The sequence below is a fragment of the Phocoena phocoena genome, chromosome 6, assembly GCF_963924675.1.
Source record: "Phocoena phocoena chromosome 6, mPhoPho1.1, whole genome shotgun sequence".
NCBI classification, from domain to species: Eukaryota; Metazoa; Chordata; class Mammalia; order Artiodactyla; family Phocoenidae; genus Phocoena; species Phocoena phocoena.
The window spans coordinates 108,390,822-108,411,007 of NC_089224.1; the positions used below are offsets into that span (position 1 = coordinate 108,390,822).

At 54.9% G+C, this 20,186-nt stretch overlaps 2 protein-coding genes across 3 annotated transcripts; both read left to right on the plus strand.

Annotated features, from left to right (window-relative positions):
* The first annotated feature begins 147 nt into the window (after positions 1-147).
* Positions 148-14,270, plus strand: TBC1D13 (TBC1 domain family member 13). 2 transcript variants are annotated; one of them, XM_065879023.1, is made up of 12 exons: positions 148-173; positions 1,284-1,357; positions 2,976-3,016; positions 3,619-3,680; positions 3,835-3,934; positions 4,789-4,871; positions 6,626-6,785; positions 9,672-9,882; positions 10,395-10,558; positions 11,492-11,652; positions 11,847-11,904; positions 13,036-14,270. In XM_065879023.1, exons 1-12 carry the CDS (start codon positions 151-153, stop codon positions 13,099-13,101), a joined length of 1,203 nt encoding a protein of 400 aa, XP_065735095.1. In that variant the 5' UTR covers positions 148-150; the 3' UTR covers positions 13,102-14,270. The 2 variants fall into 2 exon arrangements, with proteins under 2 accessions (XP_065735095.1, XP_065735096.1); XM_065879024.1 differs by lacking the exons at positions 9,672-9,882; positions 10,395-10,558 and having other exon boundaries at positions 151-173; positions 13,036-13,101.
* Positions 14,271-16,534: 2,264 nt separating this feature from the next.
* Positions 16,535-20,132, plus strand: ENDOG (endonuclease G). Its single transcript, XM_065879414.1, has 3 exons — positions 16,535-17,264; positions 18,452-18,561; positions 19,785-20,132. Exons 1-3 carry the CDS (start codon positions 16,755-16,757, stop codon positions 20,065-20,067), a joined length of 903 nt encoding a protein of 300 aa, XP_065735486.1. The 5' UTR covers positions 16,535-16,754; the 3' UTR covers positions 20,068-20,132.
* Positions 20,133-20,186: the final 54 nt, after the last annotated feature.

Below are 20,186 nucleotides of genomic sequence, written 5' to 3' on the forward strand. Positions count from 1 at the left end.
GCACGTGAACGGGGCGGGGCGGAGCGGAGCAGAACGCGCGCGCCTGAGGCTGAGTTTCCGGTCGGAGGCCTTTGCCCAGCGCCCCGCGTCCCTGAGGGGCGGCGGCGCTGGCGGCGGCGGAGGCAGCGGGGGGATCCGGAAGTCAACACCATGTCGAGTCTGCACAAGAGCCGGTAAGGGGCCATTGGGGCAGACCAGCCAGGCCGCTCCTGGCCAGGTTGCCCATTCTGACCTGCGGAGGGGGCGCGCGGATGCGGCCGTGAACCGAGACACCCCCCGCCCTGCCCCTGGCAGAAGGTTTTGGGCGCCTACTTTCCAACCTCTTTGCTGTGGGCCTGAGGGGGGCACGGAGCGTGGACACCTCTCCTGCCCCTCGGTGTCGCCCCTTTTCTCGCTTTCTGTCTCTTCCTCACCCTGGATCCCTTCCCCTGGTGTCTTCCTCTTCCAGGGCCTCGATGCCCGATCTCACCCCCACCTCCCGTCCTTTTTTCCCTTGTTAACCCTTTGCCCCAGTACCTTAGTCTATCCAGATGCTCCCCGTCCCACGTGTCCTTTTCTTACTAGAAATGCTAGAAAACCTGGATTCTCCAGTTTGTTCTCTCCTCAGGCCAAATCCTGCAGCGTTGGCTAATTTTGCTCTCTCTTCAGTTTTCCTCCAGGACTTTTTTTTTTTTTTAGTTTAATTTTATTTACTTTTTATACATCAGGTTCTTATTCGTTATCTGTTTTATATATTAGTGTATGTATGTCAATCCCAATCACCCAATTCATCCCCCTCCCCACCCCCCGGTGGAGCAGGACTTGTTTTTTAAACCTTTTGTCCTTGCCTGCGGGCAGGCCCAGAGGTCTTCTAATGGTTATACATTTGAGCTTGGAATGCTGATTACACAGGTCCTCATCTACAGATCAAATTACTCCTGATTCCTAGGGTTTTTTGAGTTCAGATAGCAGCAGTGTGTTGGACCTGGCCAGCAGGAAGTGCCCAGTAAATGCCAGCTCACTAAATATTAGAATGTGTCTAATTTCATGGTGCTCATATGAGAACCTCTAGACAAGAATATCTCTACGTTTCTGGGCTTAGAGGAAAAAGTGATCTCTAGTTCTCCAAAGCTGCCTTTGGCCAGGTTTTGCTTGAGCTTTGCACATCTGTATGTCCCGAAGGGGAGGGAGGAACAGGTTGGAGACTGGTGGTGTAAGGGAGCTGTGGGCTTTAGGAGTGGTCGCTAAGCCTGTCATCTTGGGGTTTGGTTGTGCCTCATTTGCCTCCCCCTCCCTCCTTCTAGGATTGCAGATTTCCAGGATGTCCTGAAGGAGCCCACGATTGCCTTGGAAAAGCTTCAGGAACTCAGTTTTAGTGGTAAGAGGCAACTCTCCATTTTCAGGGTTTTCCTAGAGCAGCGTTGTGACTAAGATGGAGGGGAGGGTGCCCAAGGCCACACCTGGCCGGTTCTGGGGGCCAGCCTGCCTTTTGGGGCCATCTCCAGCTTCTGTGGAGCTGAACAACCAGTGACTACCCTGAGCTTGGAGGGGGTTCCTGGAGCAGTGGCCACAATTAGCATGCCTGTAGGCCTTAGACAGGGTGCTTATGGGCCTATAAATGATGCTGATTGCTTCCTGAGAGTAACTGGAGGGCGGAGGGGAGACTTCGTGAGCTGAGGTCAGGTCTTTCCTCATTCCTCAGCAAGCTTCCTGTCTTGTAGAATTTGGTTAGCTACAGAGTGGTTCCTGGTTCTATCCCTGGCTTAGAATCAAAGCTAACTCAGGCAACAGTGAACTTTGGTTAATGGTAAGATTCCAGCCTTGAGACACTCACTTTAAGGAGCTGAACCCCAGCAGCTTTTGACTTTGCCCTCCGTGGCCTGTTAACTTCGCAACACAGAGGCTTTTGCTTGTCTTTAAAAATACCCTAAGGTGTTCTGGGTAGCTTCTTGTGACTGCTCTGCCCTTGTAACTTTGTCAGCAAGTAATGCTTGAGTTGCCCCCCTTCATCCCCATGCAGATTCTGAGGTGGGGGTATTAGCTCCTGTTCACGGTACTGGGGAGACGGTAGCAACAGCTGCTTTAGTGAGGTTCATGATAGTATTTCAGGAGAAGTTTGTCTTTCTGTTCAGGAGTGATATTTAGGCCCTGAAGATCTTTTTTTTATTATTTTTAAAAATATCTTTATTGGAGTATAATTGCTTTACAGTGGTGTGTTAGTTTCTGCTTTATAACATGGCCCTGAAGATCTTGAGGGGTTCTGGCATCTGTGCTGAGCTGAAGAATCTGCCAGACCCCAGGGGTTGCAGCCTGCTGAGGTGGGCTCTAGAGTCAGACAGACCTGTGTGTGAGTCCTTGATTCCTCTAACTTTACAGATGAGTTTCTTTATCTGTAAGATGGGGACAATAATGCTGATCTTCCCTACTTACTAGGGCTATAATGAGGATTAAGTGAAACAATGTCCGTAAAGCCCAAAACACTTAGCATTCATAGCTTTGTTTATATTCCACAGATACTTATGGACTACCTGTTGTGGGCCATGCCCTGGGCTAGGTACTGGGACTGTAAGACAAATTTGGTCCTCGTCTTTCTGGGGCTTACCCAGTAGTAGGGGTTAAAGGTGTTAAATAAATATACAAATCACATTATACGATCCCATTTGTGGTGGATGTTGTGAAGGAAATGCAATGGAGTTATTATTGTTTATGTCAAGGGACCTGACTTTGTTTGGGAAGAGATGGTGGTTGGTAAAGGCTGCTCTGAGGAAGAAATATCAAGGGTGAGAAGGTGTTATCCTCCAAAGAACATTCCAGATGGGCCATGGAGAGAGAGTACACACAGGATTAGCATCTAGTCTAGTGATCTTTCTGGCAGAAAACCATCCTTGAAGAAGTAGTTCTTGCCCACTCCATTCCCTGCCGACTGGCTCCGAGGTGGAGGACTGGGGGGTTCTGGGACTCTGCGGGGGCGTGACCTTTGCCTGCTATGTCCACAGGCATCCCCTGTGAGGGCGGACTGCGGTGCCTCTGCTGGAAGGTGGGTGTGCCTGGGTTGGAGCTTCTGCTCTGCTGAGAGTCCCTGGGTTCCTGCATGGGCTGCCCCCACCTCTGGCCCCTTCTTCCTGTTCTCTGTCTTTCCTTGCTTGTCCCAGGAAGCTCTTCTGGGAAGTTCTGTGTTTTCTGTTTCTCTTGGCGTCCCCTCCAGGATCCCCTTGGGGATGGAACACTTTGTAATGCCAGCGAAGCCCTCTGCTTCCTGGTCCAGACAGCTCAATGGTAGTGATGCTTATTGGGACAAAAAAAGGCTGCGCTTCGCCTAAAGCCTTTTGCTGAGGTGGGAGCAGAACCCCGGTGTCCTGGTTTCCAACCCCTTTGAGCACAGAGTTTTATTATCGTTTGGAAGAGTCTGTGTGAGGAAATGCAGTAGAAAGGGCTGGCTCAGGATGAAGGTGGGGGAAGCCAGTGGGGAGAAAAGGGGAGGCTGCCCCCAGCCCATGCCTGTGTTCCTGGGTTTTATTTAGCCCATCTTGCTGTCTCCGGGGTTTATCAGACATTTTCTTTGAGGCCTCTCAGCCTCCATCTACTTCCAGGGTTGGGCTGGGGGGCTCGCCAGAGCTTTGCTCTTCTCTCTCTCTGCAGATTCTCTTGAACTACCTCCCCTTGGAGAGAGCGTCATGGACCTCCATCCTGGCCAAGCAGAGGTGAGACCCTGACAAAGGCGGGTGATGGGAGGCCCTTTGTATCAGACAGAGCAGGTGGTGTGAGCCCGGCCCACTTCCTGTTGCTGCTGCTGCGCTCCGGGCTCCCTGGGTGAGACCTTTGGGGATCATCCCTCTCTCCTCTTCTCTCCTACAGGGAGCTGTATTCTCAGTTCCTGAGGGAAATGATCATCCAGCCTGGCATCGCCAAGGCCAACATGGGTGTATCCAGGGAGGATGTGACCTTTGAGGACCATGTGAGTAGGGGTCCGCAGTGGGGACCGAGGCTGCAGAGTGGGGAGAGGTGTGGGCTTTGGAATGGACTAGGTCCCTCATGCCAGAGGCCAGGTGCAGCTGCTCTTGGTCCCCTCTGGCCCTCCCAGTACCTCATTTCTGCATTTAGCTCCTCAGCCCCTGAAGGCTGTTGTCTCTCCCTGTTCTCCGCAGCTCTGGGCCCAGTCGGGACTGTAAGCAATGACTGGGATCACAGGAGCGTGTGTGTGCAGCGCTGAGCCAGGTCCTCCACGTGCATTGTCTCCTTTCCTCCTCAGTCCCCTTCCTCGAGGAAGGTTCTGTGATATTATAGTTGAAGGGAGTCAGAGCCGGGTCGGCGGGAGGATAAACTGCCTTTGTGTGGCCTGGAGGAAGCCTCGTTCCAGCCACAAATACCGAGCTCCTCCCTGGTGCTTTGCAGTCGGGAAGTGGAGATGGATTGGACCCAGGCCGACTGGAATTGGCAACTCAAAGTAGTAATGAGTTAGATTCAAAGAGACCTAATGATACAATATTCATTCATTCAGCAGGCAAGTGTTCAGTGAGCACCTGTTACAGGCAGCATTCTAGAGCTACAGACAGGAAAGCCAGAGTCCTTGCTGCGCAGGGAAGTACTCAGAGCGGACTACGGGGCTCGGCTGCCGGGTGTGGAGTGTGATCGTGCTTTGGGAGGCTGCACGAGGCCTGTGCTGCCCCCAGCTAGCTCACAGGCTGTCTCAGCGACAGCTGCGTCTCTGCTGGGAATGCTGGTTCGGAGGCACTGCTCAGGCCCCCAGACTGGTATCTGTCCCTGGGCTTCTAGCCGGCCGAGGACAGAGCAGCTCGTTTTCCCTGACAGCCACTCAACCCTAACCCCGACAGCCGATGGAACACGTACTTTAAGGACAACGAGGTGCTGCTGCAGATCGACAAAGATGTCCGGTGAGCCGGCCCCTGGGGCTTCTGGGGGATTTCCAGTTCTTCTGCCCTGTCCCTTCCCAGCCCAGGCCCGCAGGGGCGTGTTTGAGGAACTGCTGGTGAGTTGTCCTGGTAGCTGAGTCCAGGCCCTAGTGATAGCAGGCCTGGGCTGGGGCTGGCGGTGCGGTGAGTGCCCTGAGTGCCCGGCTCTCCTCTCTCCCTGCCTTAGTTTCAGTTGTAGCCCTGGCGTCTGTGGATTCATCTCTTCCTTCCTTCAGCAAATATTGAGACCCCGCTACATGGCAGGCTCAACGGCAGGCTGGGCGTTGAACGCGGAATAGACAGACATGGCCCCTCTCCTTAAGGAACCTAGAAGCTGGCAGGGAGGACGGGAAGACGGATGTTCAACAAAACAGATGTTCCGTGTCACTAAAGTTTGTGGAGAATGCTCTGAAGGCAGAGTTCAGGGTGCTTCAGGGCACCCTGAGGTCGAGAAGCCTCGCCTGAGGCGGCAGCTGAGATGAGAGGAGCGGGCACCTTGGGGCAGGAGGGAGGGGAGGGGAGGGGAGGGCCCTGTGGTGCTGGGCAAGGAGCTGCTGTGGGAGGCCCTGCGAGCCTGCAGAGCTTGGCTGTCCGAGGAGCAGTGCGAAGGCCTGTGTGCCTGCGGCCACACTGGAGGCAAGCAGGGGTCGGACCACCGCTCCATCCCAGGGGTGTGGGTCAGGCGCGCAAAGGTTTTAAGCACGGGAGCGACAGGGTCAGAAGTGTGTTTTTTTTAAACTGTGAGCTACGCTGTGTGCGTGTGCATGCCGCTCCTCCTGGTGGAGAAGTGTGGAGACGCTGGCTGTGCTGTCCTGTTGGGTGGGCGAGTCTGGCGGTGGGTGACTCTCCCACAGGGCTGGGTGAGGAGCCGGCAGGCCTGTCTGCAGTGGACCCAGTGCTTAGAGCTTGGGTTCTGAGTCTGCCCGCCTGCTTTCAGTTCTGCCTTCACCGTTTGTGTTTGCAGCCCCTCGCCACCTGGGGCTGCTCCTCTCCTGTGCTCATTGTGCCCGCAGTGGGACCCAACCCTGGGCGGCTCAGCCAGGGGGCAGAACAGGCTCTTGCTTCCTTCCTTCTCAGTCTGGAGCCTCTACTCACCAGGTGTTTAATAGCCCCATTTAAGTCAGGAACCACATCTTGAGCCCAGTTCTGGGGAAACAGGTTCTTACCCTGGTAGTGATTGTAGCACGTTGTTCAGTGTTTATAGAGGGCAAGTTCGCAATGTGCTCTGTATAAGATCTTTGGAAAATGTGCGTGTACTGCAGTACATATATTTTAAAAACTTGATCACGATCTAGAGCCTGTCTCCCAACTTGCTTTTTTCTCTTGCTCTGTCTTGAGCATCTCCTATGTCAGCTGTGTAACATTCTGTTGTATAATGTGTGGCTTAACGGAACCTCTTTTACCATTTTAAGCCACAATGCAGTTAATACGTTTTTACATATGAGATATTGTTGACATGCAAAGACGTTTGTTTTAAGAGAAGAGTTAAGACCCTAAGGACACTTAAAAATACATATGCGTGTGTGTGTGTCTATTTGCAAATACACGTAAGATATATGGGTATGTATACATATACCGTGACTATATTGCTTTTGAAATAAAATGTTATTAATTTAAAAACACGCACACACATACAAGAGGCTTTGGGGATGCTGGGGCATCTGGCAGCAGGGTGCTGGTGGGATGCCTAAAAATTCCACGCTGAGTAACAGTCCTCTCCTGTTCCGTCTTGACAGAAGGCTGTGCCCAGACATATCCTTCTTCCAGAGGGCCACCGAGTACCCCTGCCTCCTCATCCTGGATCCGCAGAATGAGTTCGAGACCCTTCGTAAGCGGGTGGAACAGACGACACTGAAATCCCAGACGGTGGCCCGGAACCGGAGCGGGGTCACAAATGTGAGAGGCAACCTGGCAGCCCCAGGGACGCCCCGTGATGGCCTTTTCCTTCCTGCTTCTCTTGGACTTGTGGCCACGGGCCATCAGACCCCTGACCGTCTGCCCCGAGAGTTACCCAAAGCAGCCTTGGTCCTGCCCGGTCCCCCTCCAGGCTCTCTCTGAAAGTCAGGCATCAAAGGCTGGTGTAATGGGTGTGGGGGAGGGCCCTGCTGTGCTGTGAAGGAGCCACACTTCTGGTCTGTGGTGTAGACGGCGCTTGGAAAAGTAACTACCAGTGTGATGAGAAGGTGCGGTGGGAACAGTGATGGGGGGAGCCGACCTGGTCTGGGCATCAGGGAAGACTTCCCTGAGGAAGTGACATTTAAGCTGAGGCTCCAAGGATGAAGAGGAAAGAGACTTCCAGGTGGAGAGGATGGCATGTGTGGACGTCCTCAGGCTGGAGAGAGCTGGGTGTGTTCAAGGAAGGGAGTCCAGCATGAGGTGGGGCGGGGGGGGGGGGGTTCGGTGGGGAGGGCTGCTGGAGGATGCTGGAGAGATGAGTGGTGGTGAGGCCAGCGGGGCCTTTATCCTGAGGGTGGGGACCCCTGCACCATTCTAAGAGCAGGGATGTGATTTAAGTCTGCCTTTATACAAGATTTGACTGGCGGGGATAGGAATGGAGGTGGAGAGGCCGCCTGGGAGGCAGCTGAGGTGTCCAGGCAACAGGGGGTGGGGGTGGGGGCTGGGGGCTGGGGTGGAGTGGGGAGGGGTGTGAGAGACCTAGGAGAAAAGAATGGTAGGTCTTGTGCTGGCCGGGTGATGCCGAGTGTTTGAACCTCGGTCTTCTAGCAGGTTCCTGTGGTTCTGAGAAGCTGCTTGTAGCTAAACAAATATGTTGTCTTGTTCCTTAATTCACACCTACTGCTTTGGCACCTGGAGCTTTGACTTGTTCCTCACAATTTTTCGCTGTCTTCCAACAATGGAAAAATCCTCTGTAACCTCCAACAAGTTAAGCTCGTTTCCCCCAAGTGGAGTGACCGGTCAGGGCTTTGTGTTTCCAGGAGAGCAGCCGTTTTCCACCACAGGGGTGACGGGGCCGTTCTGGCTGATCCCCGGGTGCCACGTGCTCACGACAGCTGGGTGTGTCAGGAGGTGCCACGTGCTTGGCTAAGTGGCCCCGTGGCTGGGTTGGTGGCCCTGCTGCTTGGCTGCTGTTCTAGCTGCCTGGCAAGATGGGGACCCGGCTTCTGTCATGCATTTTACTACAGTAATTGGTGGCTGAGAACTGATTTTAGGTTTGGACCTGGTCCTGGTGATAGAGAACCGGACCGCAAGCTCCATCGCTAGACCTCTGGACCAGTGGCTGGGCAGTTTTGAGTTTAAGCAGACTGTTTGATCCTGGGCAACTAACACCAGACTCACCTTGCTGGGCCTCCGCCTCTTCTTCTGTAAACTGGGTGTAATCATTTCCGCCCTGTCTGGCTTTTGAATTGCCCAGAGGGTGAAATGAGGTCATGGCTGTGCAGATTCCTGGAAAGCAGTGGGCACTCTCTGAGGCCTGGGCCTCGGGTTCTAGAGTGAGCTGGTCTGGGCTCACTTTAGTGCGAGACGTCTGATGAGTGGCCTAACATTTCTGAGCCTGTTTCCTCATCTTGAAAATGATGTTGAGAGAGTATTCTAGGCCGTTCAGGGCATTAAACAGGAAGGCTTGTGGAGCTCTGTTCTGCAATAGAACACTCTGGGTAAACATTAGTGATGTGTGTGTCTGTGTGTGCACACGTACACGCATATGTATATGTGTATACGTGTGTATATATAGTGGAAAAGGGAGTTTCCTGTTTTCAGGACCCTGGGCTTCCAGGACAGTTTCATACTCTGTCCCTGCATGGGTGTGCCTGTGGCTCTCATACAGTTAATCCCAGGCACCTGAACCTTTACGAAGCTCCCAGGGGATCCTGATGTTGGGGACCTCGGCTCTATTGCATGAGTTTTCAGCGGGGATCATCTCTTCATTCATCTCCCAACTTTTTCTTATGAAAATTTTGGAACATTCAGAAAAGTTGAAAGAAGAGTACAATGCACACCTATATACTTTCCACCTAAATCCAACAGTTGTTAACCTTTGGCCATGTTTGTGTGTGTGTCATACATAGACAGACGTCCTGACCCTTTGCCTCCAAGTACTTCAGCAGGCATCCCGTGAGAATAAGGACATCCTCCTTACCATTGTCTCATCTACGGAGATTAACCATAATCCATAACAAGACCTCACATCCAGTCCAGGATCGGGTGTCCTCTGTCGTACCAAGAATATTTTGGTTGTTTGAAATCCAGACCAGCCCCTCTTCAGGGTTCATGTGTTGCGTTAGGATGTTACGTTTCTTTAGTCTCTTCATCTGGAGCATGCCTCCACCCCCGCTTCCTCAACATTGGACTTTTTTGAAGAGTCTTAACCAGTTGTCTGTTTTTGATATACTTTTATATTTTTTTTAAGTTTTTTTTTAATTGAAGTATAACTTACAATAAATGCACAAATCTTAGGTATACAACTAGATGGACTTTTTCTTATGTGTACACTCGTGTAACTGCCAACCAGATCAAGACACGGAACATTCCCATCATCCAGAAAGTTCCCTCATGCCCCTTCCTAGTCAGTACGCCTTCCCTCAGAGGTAAGCACCATCTGACCTGTATCACCATAAATTAGATTGCAGCCCAGCTGGCTTGTAGAGCGTCGCACATTCTGGATTTGTCCGCTTGCTCCCGGTGGTGTTGGACGCGTTCCTCTGTGCCCTGGGTTGCCCATGAGATGGAAGTTAGGTTTCGGCTTGTGGGTGAACATATCCGGTGAGAACATACTGTCGGTAGTGCCACCCACCTTAACGGGCTGCTCCTCTTCTCCCCCAGATGAGTTCCCCGCACAAGAACGCGGCGCCCTCAACCGCAAACGAGTATCAGGTGCTGCCCAACGGCTGTGAGGCCCACTGGGAGGTGGTGGAGCGGATTCTGTTCATCTACGCCAAGCTCAACCCTGGCATCGCTTACGTGCAGGGCATGAATGAGATCGTGGGGCCCCTGTACTACACCTTTGCCACCGACCCCAACAGCGAGTGGAAGGGTAGATAAACGGGCTCCAGGCTAATGGGCTTTGTTGTGTCTAGCTGTGCTGCTCACTTTCCTCCTTTGGGCCTTCATTTTCTTGTCGGATAAGCGGGTTGGCCTGGATCATCTCAGATCTTTTCTGGCTTGAACTTTCTAGAATGTTAGATGTTCACTGACCACTTGCTATCTGTAACTGAATTTCTGGTAGAGGAGATGAGCTGTATATACAGGAAGCTGAACGATAGAAAGGATTTAAGTAAATCACAATTTGAAAAAATGTCAGCAGAAGAGTATGTAATCAGTCGCTGAGCTGGTGTACAGCATTGTCAGGTGTGAGAAGAAAGAAGTGATGTCCTTAGTCGGGGGTGGAGAGTGGCCACGGACAGAGGAGGGGCGCAGCCTGACCAAGGTGGGGTGACTTGGTGAGGCTCAGAGGGGAGGGGTGTCTCGCGTAGCTGAGCGGTGGGGTGGGACACGGGAGGGTGCCAGTTCTCTCACGGCTGCCCTCACCCTGCCCGTCTCTCCCAGAGCACGCTGAGGCGGACACCTTTTTCTGCTTCACCAACCTCATGGCTGAGATCCGGGACAACTTCATCAAGAGCCTTGACGACTCACAGTGTGGCATCACCTACAAGATGGAAAAGGTGTACTCCACCCTGAAGGATAAGGACATGGAGCTCTACCTGAAACTGGTGAGGACCCCCAGCACCACACGGGCCAGGGCAGACAGAAGGGGGCAGAGGACGGCAGGCTCCTGAGCATCCCAGGCCCAGGGTGAGGACTGGCTGGAGCCTGGGGCTTGGACGTGGCTGCTGCTGCCAGGGAGTGCTGAGCCGGGTGCCGAGGTGGGGCCGGGGGACCTGGGCAGCAGGTGGTGGGAGCCTAGCGAGCTGGGGGTGGGGGAGGTGGATGCAGTGCCCCGTGTGCCAGGCGCGGTGTGGGGCCTTGACTGTGTGCTGTTAGTCCTCTAAGAAAGGAAGTATGAACTTCATTTTTAAAAATTAGTGGAGTGGCATTCCATGTTTATTTCAGGAAACAGTTCAGTAAAAAGGATATTTACTTATAAACAAAACAAGTTTCATGAACAAGAAGATATATATATAAACATATCTTTTTAAGCAAATATGGAATCACATCTTGCTGTTTTGTAACACGCTTTTTCGGTCAATAGTGTTTGCTGTGGCTGACCAGAGGGCTCGTCTCCATTGGGAATAATTGCCTTGCAGGGTTGCCGTGTGGAGTAAATAAGTGAGATATTTACCATGTTAAACACAAGGCCAGACACGTAATGAGTGCCCAATAATGGTTTCTCTGTCCATAAATCCAGAGTTATAATCTGTGTAGTGTATTTATTAATCTAAGGAGCTGATATAAAAGTTCGGGTATCTGGCTTCTCTCAAAAAACCATCAGACGATCTGACAGCATTGGCTGGCAGCAAGCAGGAGCTGCCCCTTGCACTGAGCGAGGCTCCCTAGGCAGCTCCGTGCCATCCCCGCCCCAGCGTGCCTGGCGCTTACGCCTGGCCTGTTGCTTATATGAATTCATGTCTAACAGGTTGCATGGTGTTCCGTGGCAACCAGCCAACACGGATTCTTGCACCCACCCTGCACCTCTGTCTCCCCAGCAAGAGCAGAATATCAAGCCCCAGTTCTTCGCCTTCCGCTGGCTGACACTGCTGCTGTCCCAGGAGTTCTTGCTGCCTGATGTCATCCGGATCTGGGACTCCCTGTTTGCCGACAACAGCCGCTTTGATTTCCTCCTTCTGGTCTGCTGCGCCATGCTTATGTGAGTGTGGCCGCGAGCAGGGGGCGGGCGGGGCCTGCTCTTGAGAGGCTGGTGAGAGCTGCTGGGATTCTCAGGCGAGCATCAGACCAAACTTGCTGCGGGTGCGGTGGGGCGGCAGGAGCGGGAAGGGGCCCGGCGGGCCTGCACTCAGAGTGGCCCAGGGGCCCAGCACTTTTGTTGCTTGTTTTTCTTAGACTGATCCGCGAGCACTTGCTGGAAGGGGACTTTACGGTAAACATGCGGCTCCTGCAGGTAATGGAGTTTGGAGGGGCAGGCTCAGTCTTCAGCCATGAGACAGACACTTAGCAGGCGGCCGCCCCACGCCAGCTGCTGTGATAGGCTGCGTCAGGATCAGGAGAGGGTAGCAGGGCTTGAGTCCAGACCCCTGAGGCAGGTCTGTGTTTGGATCTGGGTTAAATCTGGCTTTGCCACTGACCTTGAGTGTGGTGTGGCCTTGAGTGAATGACTTGGCTTCTCTGAACCAAGCTGGTTCAGAGAAGCCAAGTCATTCACTCAAGGCTGTGACTTATTACCCAGTATGTGGTAATAATGCCCGTTGGTAATCGTGCTCAGACCAGGGGAAGGAAAGCGTGGGCCTTAGTGGTTAAGAACATGGGCTTGAGGGCTTCCCTGGTGGCGCAGTGGTTGGGAGTCCGCCTGCTGATGCAGGGGACGTGGGTTCGTGCCCCGGTCCAGGAAGATCCCGCGTGCCGCAGAGCGGCTGGGCCCGTGAGCCATGGCGGCTGGGCCTGCGCGTCCGGAGCCTGTGCTCCGCAGCGGGAGAGGCCACAGTAGTGAGAGGCCCGTGTACCGCAAAAAAAAAAAAAGAACATGGGCTTGAGAGTCAGACGATTTTGGGTTCACATCTTTGTTCTCCCGTGCTAGTCATGTGACCTAAGCTATGTGGCAGCCTCTCTAGGCCTTAATTTCTTTGCCAACGCCTGGCCTGAGGTTGGTTTTCAATAACTTCATTGACTAGATCTATAAAACGGGCCGATTCACAGTAAGCCCTCATTGGGCTGTTGAGGTGACCCAGTGAACTAGTACATGGACAGTGTCCGGCCCTATTCCAGGCTCACTGTCAGTGGAGGTCAGGGTTCGATGGCAGGAGTGGGGAGAGGTGAAGCAGGTGGTCCTTGTCCTAGGGAAGGGGCTGTGAGACATTTTGGGTGGTGACTAGTTGGGTTGGTTAAGTTAACTGCTGCAGTGGGTGTAGTATAGCTCCATGCAAGGTTTGGGCAGACTGGGCCTATCCTGTGCTCCCTATCCCTTAGGCCTGGGGTCCAGCATGGTGACAGGTCTACTGGAGAGGGCTGGGGGCAGCAGAGGTGGTGAAGGGTGAGCTGAATTCTCAAGCATACTGTTGGCCTTTCCCCTGCCCAGGATTACCCCATCACAGACGTCTGCCAGATCCTACAGAAAGCCAAGGAACTCCAAGACTCCCAGTAGCCTGGTGGCAAGAGGCCCAGGTTTGGGAGAGAAGCCACCGCCGACCCCTGTGCCCTGGCTTCTGGGACGTGCAGGAGCCCGTGGGGTCCCAGCCAGCGGGGCCGCTGCAGGATCAGCCCGCTCCAGGCCTCTCACCCTGGTCGCTGCCACCGGGGGCCCGCTGGGCCCTGTTCTTCCCAACCACCGAGCCCTGGCTCCTCCCCCCACTCCACCCCTTCAACCCTGGACCCTTGGCCCAGGCTGCTGAGCAGGGCAGGAGCTTGTGAGGTGGTGTCCTGGGGCTGGGGCAGATGCGGGCCCTGCGGGCGGGCAGGCAGGGGCCCCTCCCTGCCTCTGCTCTGCTTCTCTCTTCCTGCTCTCCTGCTCTGTCTTCTGGGCGCTGGTTGGGGAGGTGCTTGGCAGATGAGCCAGAAACCACTTCTGGAGGTTGGTGCTTGGCCTTCTCCACAGGGAAGGTGACACCGTGAAGGAGCTAAGAGGCTGCCAGGCCCAGGTCTCACCCTGTGTCTCTGCCACAGAGTGTTTGTGTGTGTGTGTGTGTGTGTGTGTGTGTAGTTGTGGGTTGCTGTGTATGTCTTCTAATCCCCCTCGCGTGTGCTTCTCTTTCGTCTGTGTGTGTTTTCATGTGTATGGAGGGAGGTGACTCCCTCTTGGTCTTTGCTTCTCCTTGTCTGTCTCTGCCTCTGTCTCCCTCTCTCTCCTTCCACCTCTTTCACTGAGGGTGTGTGGCTGTCACTCTGTCCGCCCCTCTCTCCGTTGCTCACTCTCTCCCCTCTCTTGGGGTTGCCTTATCCCCCGCCTCTCCCCCACCCTCCTCGCTATGCCCAAGAACCCTGGAGACAGAATGAAGAGTCTGGCTGAGCCAGGCTCCTGGAAGTCAGCCTTGACCTTCGCAGCCTGTTCCCATCTCCCAGCTCTAGGCTCCCAGGGCCCCCAGTCCACAGTGCCTCACTCGAGGGCCCTGAACCCTTGCCCCACCACAGGATTCTTGGAAACCCAGAGTTGCTGAGAATTAATAGCCCATGAAGCTTTGAGCCTCACCCACCTGCCCAGGGAGGGAGTGGGGAGGTGAGGGAGAGCTGGGTCTTCCAGAGGTTCCCCCAAAGGTCCTTCTCTCCCAAAAGAAAAAGGACATTAAGGTTGGGATCCAGGTACTTCTAAGGTGTAGTCGTTCCCATGGCTTCCAGGTGCCAGCCCAGGGCAGGCGAGTCCCATAAAGGGCGGTGGGATCAAAGGGAGTCTCTCTGGGCCAGGCGTGGCCAAGCTCAAAGGCCTGGGTCCTGTCAGGGCCAGGAGAGCCATGTCTCCCTCAGGCAGGGGAGCTGAAGGAGGTGCAGGCCCTTCTCCGGTCACCTGCCGGGCTGCTCCCAGGATGTGGGGCCCATGCCTACTGAGTAGGAGCCGCCGGCTCCTCCCAGGCTGGGCTGTGGGACTAGTGGGCCTATTCTGACCAAGGCCCTCCCTCCTTTTGTGAGGAGGCAGCTGGTTTGCATCTGGAAGGCTGGGTAACGTAGCACGTAGCACGGGTCCTCTTCGTCTCCCCAGACTGGCCAGCAGGGACCCTCAGGCCCCCCGGAAACATCCTTAGCCTGACAGCCAGGACTTGTGGCTATGGGCCGGGGACAGCTTTCCCAAGGAGGCGCCTTTCCAGGCTGTCCATTGGATGCTTCTAGGACTCCATGCACTTGCCTTTTTCCTCCTCCTCTCCCAGCACAGTATTTGGGAGGTTTTTACTATTTATTCAGACTCCTGGTTATTTATTGCAGGTTGGCAAGTGCTTGATTTGGGGATGAAGGGTAGGGCTCGAATGGTGGAAACCAGCTGGAGTCATGGTCTTCCTGACCTTCCAAGGTCAGTCAACATCCTCTCCACCTGCTTCTGGGACCTTCCTTGTTTTCCAGCAGGTCCTGCCTGGGAGGGCCCTGAGCTCTGTAATAGAACTGGGTGTAAGGGAGACAAGAGAGTTGGTATCCTTGCCAGCTTCCAAGACACCGGCATGGGGTAGAAACGCTGCTTCCCAGCAGCCTGGCTCACCCTCTTCCCAGAACTTGTCAGCTGGTGGTTCAGTCACAACTTGATCCCTTCACAGCCTGTCGCTTGGGCCACAGCCTGGGTCCCAGCAGACACTGCCCAGGACACCTGATGCATTGCCTCTTGCCTGTCCCTCTACCTTCCCTCCTGGGACCATACTAGAATCACTGCATTTCATTTGCCTCAGTGGCAGACCTGGGTCCAGTGCCCTCTCCTTGACCTTGTGATGAACGTCAAAAGAGCACAGGGACCACGTCCAGGTTAGACTGAGCTCGCCAATGGGAGGACCTGCCCTTGGCAATTCTCCCTCCCCAGACTCTCAAGGGAGGTCCCCAGAGAGCTAGAGACCCCAGGCTTCCTGCTTGGGAAGCTGCCCCCAGGACTTAGGACGCTTAGAGAATGGGCTGTATGAATTCAGCAGGTCTCATTCCAAGGGTCAGAATGTTAAGTCTGCTTTTGTTTTTTCATCTGTTTCGTTCTTTGAATCAGTGCTGTTGATGACAAGTTGTCTTTAATAAATCATGTGTTCTTTGCAGTGGGCATTGGTTCTGTGAGGGGCTGAAACCTTCAAGACCTCTGAGCAGGAAAAATGAGCAAAGATGGAGTCAGGAAGCTCTTAGAATGGTCAAAGGAAAAGGTTAGGAAATTGTTGGAAGAGCCTATTCAACTCTTCAACAACTGCAATTTGCAGTTGTAGGGAGGAGAGAGTGTGCACTGGGGCAGAAGGTATTATTACATTATGATTTCATAGCAAGTTATTTTTTAGATTGAGAAAATTTTGAAATTCAACAAGTCGTTCACAGCCCACAATCTGGAGAAAATCACCGATAACATGTTGGTCTTCTCTTCGTTGATGTAATTACTATTATATAATTGTCATTTTCTTGATACGGAGTTTTGTGTATTGTCTCTCCCTTCACGTTAGGTGGTGAGCAAGTTGCTGTATGATTTAAAAATATTTTTATGGTCTAGATACTATTCTAATGTGCTAAAAATGTCCGGAACCAGTGCCTATTTCCGAATATTTTGCTTATTCCCCGGCCTCTATTATAAGTAATACGGTGGGGAATCCTTGCATCCCTGGTTTATTTCCCCAGCTCAGTCTTCTAAGTGATTTAGAAGGTATGAACCTTTTTAAGGCTTTTTTTTTTTTTTTTTTTGGTCCGCTGGGGGCTTGCGGGATCTTAGTTGGCGGAGCGGGAAGATCCCTCGGTGGAGACCAAGGCGACCTGGCGGGGCGGAGCCGGCTCTGGGGGCAGCCAATCACAAACCGCGACGGTGATGCCACGCCCTTTCAGCGCCCAGTCTTAACAAGGGCAAAGGAAGGGCCCTGGGAGGTCCAGTTGGGCCGGTTCTGACGCCTGGAAGGGTCCCGGGAGGTCCAGTTGGGCCGGTCCTGACGCCTACTGTTGGCTTCCTGAGTATAATATTAATACTTTGGAGCGCTCGGGAGTGGAAGGGACCCGCGTTCCGCTGTCTCATTCCTCCACTCGGCGCTATCCTCGCGGTGGGCCCCGCAGGCCTGTGCGGCCTCTTTCAGAGCCTGCCGGGTCGGACGCGTGAGGTCGAGGCTTTCCTTCGTCTCCGCGGACCGCTCTCCATCCGCGCTCCGGCCACAATCCATGGCCAAGCAGTTGCTTCGGGGCGGCTTGACCCTGGCGCTGGGCGCAGGACTGGGTGCAGCCGCCGAGGGCTGGCGGCGGCGGGCGGGCGCACGGGCGGCGCCGGGGCTGCTGAGCCGGCTGCCCGTGCTGCCTGTGGCGGCGGCGGCCGGGCTTCCCGCCGTGCCCGGGGCTCCGACGGGCGGCAGCCCCGGCGAGCTGGCGAAGTACGGGCTGCCCGGGGTGGCGCAGCTCAAGAGCCGTGAGTCGTACATGCTGTGTTACGACCCGCGCACCCGCGGCGCGCTCTGGGTGGTCGAGCAGCTGCGGCCTGAGAATCTCCGCGGCGACGGCGACCGCCGCTCCTGCGACTACCACGAGGACGACTCGGTGCATGCCTATCACCGCGCCACCAACGCCGACTACGGGGGCAGCGGCTTCGACCGCGGCCATCTCGCCGCCGCCGGCAACCACCGCTGGAGCCAGAAGGCCATGAACGACACCTTCTACCTGAGCAACATCGCGCCCCAGGTATCGCCTGCGCCCCCCGCCCCGGCGGCGGAAGGCGAGGCCACCGCTCGCCTCTGAGCCTCGATTTGCTCCTCTGCAGATAGGAAACCTGCCGAGTGCGCGCTTTACGCCAGGCGCCTGGCTAAACACACCGCGCGCCGCAGGCGGAAGGGACGGAGCGGTGGGGCGCTGAGCACCCACTCTGCACTCTGATCTTAACCGAGGGCCCCCGGGCGCCTCCCTGATCTTCAGTTTCCTTGTCTGTAAAATGGGGATAAAACGTTATTCACCTACCTCGTGCAGAGGCGCTGAGGAACTGAGGACACCATGCACGTAAAAGTACTGAGCACACTTTCTGGCACACGGCAAGCATTCAGTAAATACCAGCTATAATGAGGGAAGTGATTCTCGGAGAGACAAAGGGACTGGCACAGTGTCACAGTGGGAGGAGACCCAGGCAGCCTGCCTAGAGGACTCTGAGCTTTCAGCCATTGTCCTACCCTGCCTTCCTTCCAGGAGTAAAAGGAAAGATAGCTGCACGCAGTGGCTGTTAGTAGCAGTCGCTGTGCGCCTGGACTAGCCGCCCTACCTCTAGCCCTGTTCCCACCAGGGCCTGATACCCACGTGGAGACGGATGTCAGGCTCTGAGTGAGGCTTGTGAGGTCCTAGCCTCTCTGACCTGACTGTGCTCACCCAGGAGCACAGTCCCCTACCCATTTGACTAGACGCCGTGCTGAGGACTGGAGAGCTCAAGTGGTGGAGTCAGGAGCAGATTCCTGACCTTCCCCGCTGATCTCTGCATGCGGTTCAGACTAGGAAAAGGAAAGGAGAGATGGTTAGGAGAGCTGGTCTTCCCACGAGCCCCTGGGGGCAGTGGGCAGGACTGTTTCTATCTGGGAGGTTTGCTCCTTTCCTTCATATGGCTCTTTGGAGCTGAGAAACAGCTTTGAGACCTGGGATGCTAGTTCTCCCACTCTAGCTGGACGAAAGTAGCACCTCCTTGAGCTCTATCCGGGCCCCACCCTCGTGACTATGTAGGCTAAGTGACTCTCCTTCCATGAACCTGTTTCCTCCACCTGCTTGTTCCCACCCCCCACCCACGCTGGAACTTTCTGGCGCCATGCCAGTGCCAGCCCCTCAGGGCCTGGGGCAGCCCTCTGACTGCAAGTGTCCCAGTCAGTCTCACTGAAGCCCACTTCTCCTGCCAGGTGCCCCAGCTCAACCAGAATGCCTGGAACAACCTGGAAAAGTACAGCCGCAGCCTGACCCGCACCTACCAAAATGTCTATGTCTGCACGGGGCCTCTCTTCCTGCCCAGGTAAGGCTAGAGCTGGGGGGCCTGGGGACACCAGCACCTCCCGTTCATCCCGTCCACGCTCCCCCCAGGCTCTGTGTCAACACCACCAGGTCCCCACTCATCTGGTTTCTTGGCGAGTCTGTCCATTCCGTCTCGGGCCCCCCAGTTCTACTCCACAGAGACCTTTGGGGTACCCACCTAGACATCTCCGCTGCCCGTGGGCACCAGGCCCTGAGTCTACCCTGTTCCTCTCTCCTGTGTCATCTCTTTTCACATCCACCTGACTCTGTGTTCTGCGCGGGTAGAAACCCTTGCACTAGGCTCTCGCCTTTGGGCTCCCCTACTTGGAGCAGCCTTCCCCTATGCTTCCCCTGGAGCCAGGTTTGAACTCCATCTCCCTGACCCTGAGCCTTTACTCTTGTCCCTCTGCAGTCCGGCCTCCCGGGTAGAAGGGACTGAGCTCTTCTGAGCTTGCTTGGTGATTTTCTAGCCTGCTGATCACTGGGATGAGTGAGGCTAGACGTTGTGGCCACACAGCTGGCTCTGCCTGGGCTGGAATCCAGGCCCTGTCACCTCATTTCTGGGTGCCGTGGGCAAATGAACTCAACATCCTCTCCTGTAAAATGGGGATAATACCCACTAGCTACCACGTGGTTGTTTAAGGGACAAAGGGGGATGGTGGATGTCACCGTAGTAAGGGCTCAGCACAGGCTTGCTGAGGCGCTGGCTGGGACACTGATGTACTTTAATTAGCAAGTGCCTCCTCTGGCCTGCTGAAATGGAGCGGACGCCGTGGAGGCTTAGCCTGAAGTCACCCAGCCGGTGCTCCGGGCACCTGCTCTGCCCTGGGCCCTGTGCTGGTGCGGGGAATTCTGCTGCCACAGCCCTGCCCATTTGGTGCCCACCCTCCACAGGGAGAGACAGACAGTAGTCAAGGGTCCACACGGATGAATGTGAATGAAGGCCTGATCCTTTCTGCAGCGTTTATTGCCACCACCCACTCTACCTGACCCAGTGTTGGACATGAAGAAAACAGGGGAAGAGTGAGTCTCTACCCTGCAGGGAGCTCCCAGCTTCCTGGGGGAGCCAAGCAGGGCAAAGAAGCCTCACGCTGAGGGGTGGTCCTGCAGGTTGACACAAGCTGGAGGTCGGGTCAGGGAAGGCTTCCTGGAGGCGGTGGCCTTGGGTCTGACCAAGCCCCCCAGGAGCCCTAAAAGGCCATGTGTGCCTGGGTCTGCCCACAGGACGGAGGCTGATGGGAAGTCCTATGTGAAGTACCAGGTAATTGGCAAGAACCACGTGGCGGTGCCCACCCACTTCTTCAAAGTGCTGATCCTGGAGGCAGCAGATGGGCAGATCGAACTCCGCTCCTATGTGATGCCCAACGCACCTGTGGATGAGGCGGTCCCGCTGGAGCGCTTCCTGGTGCCCATCGAGAGCATTGAGCGGGCCTCAGGCCTGCTCTTTGTGCCAAATATCCTGGCACGGACAGGCAGCCTTAAGGCCATCACTGCAGGCAGCGAGTAAGGGCAGCCCCAGCCAGACTGTGGAGTCGGGGGGACTGGGTCGAATTAAAGGTGTTCATTTTTGGAGACAAGTCTTTGGTGTGTCTGTCCCAGGTGACCCATGGGAACCTCTGGCTTCAC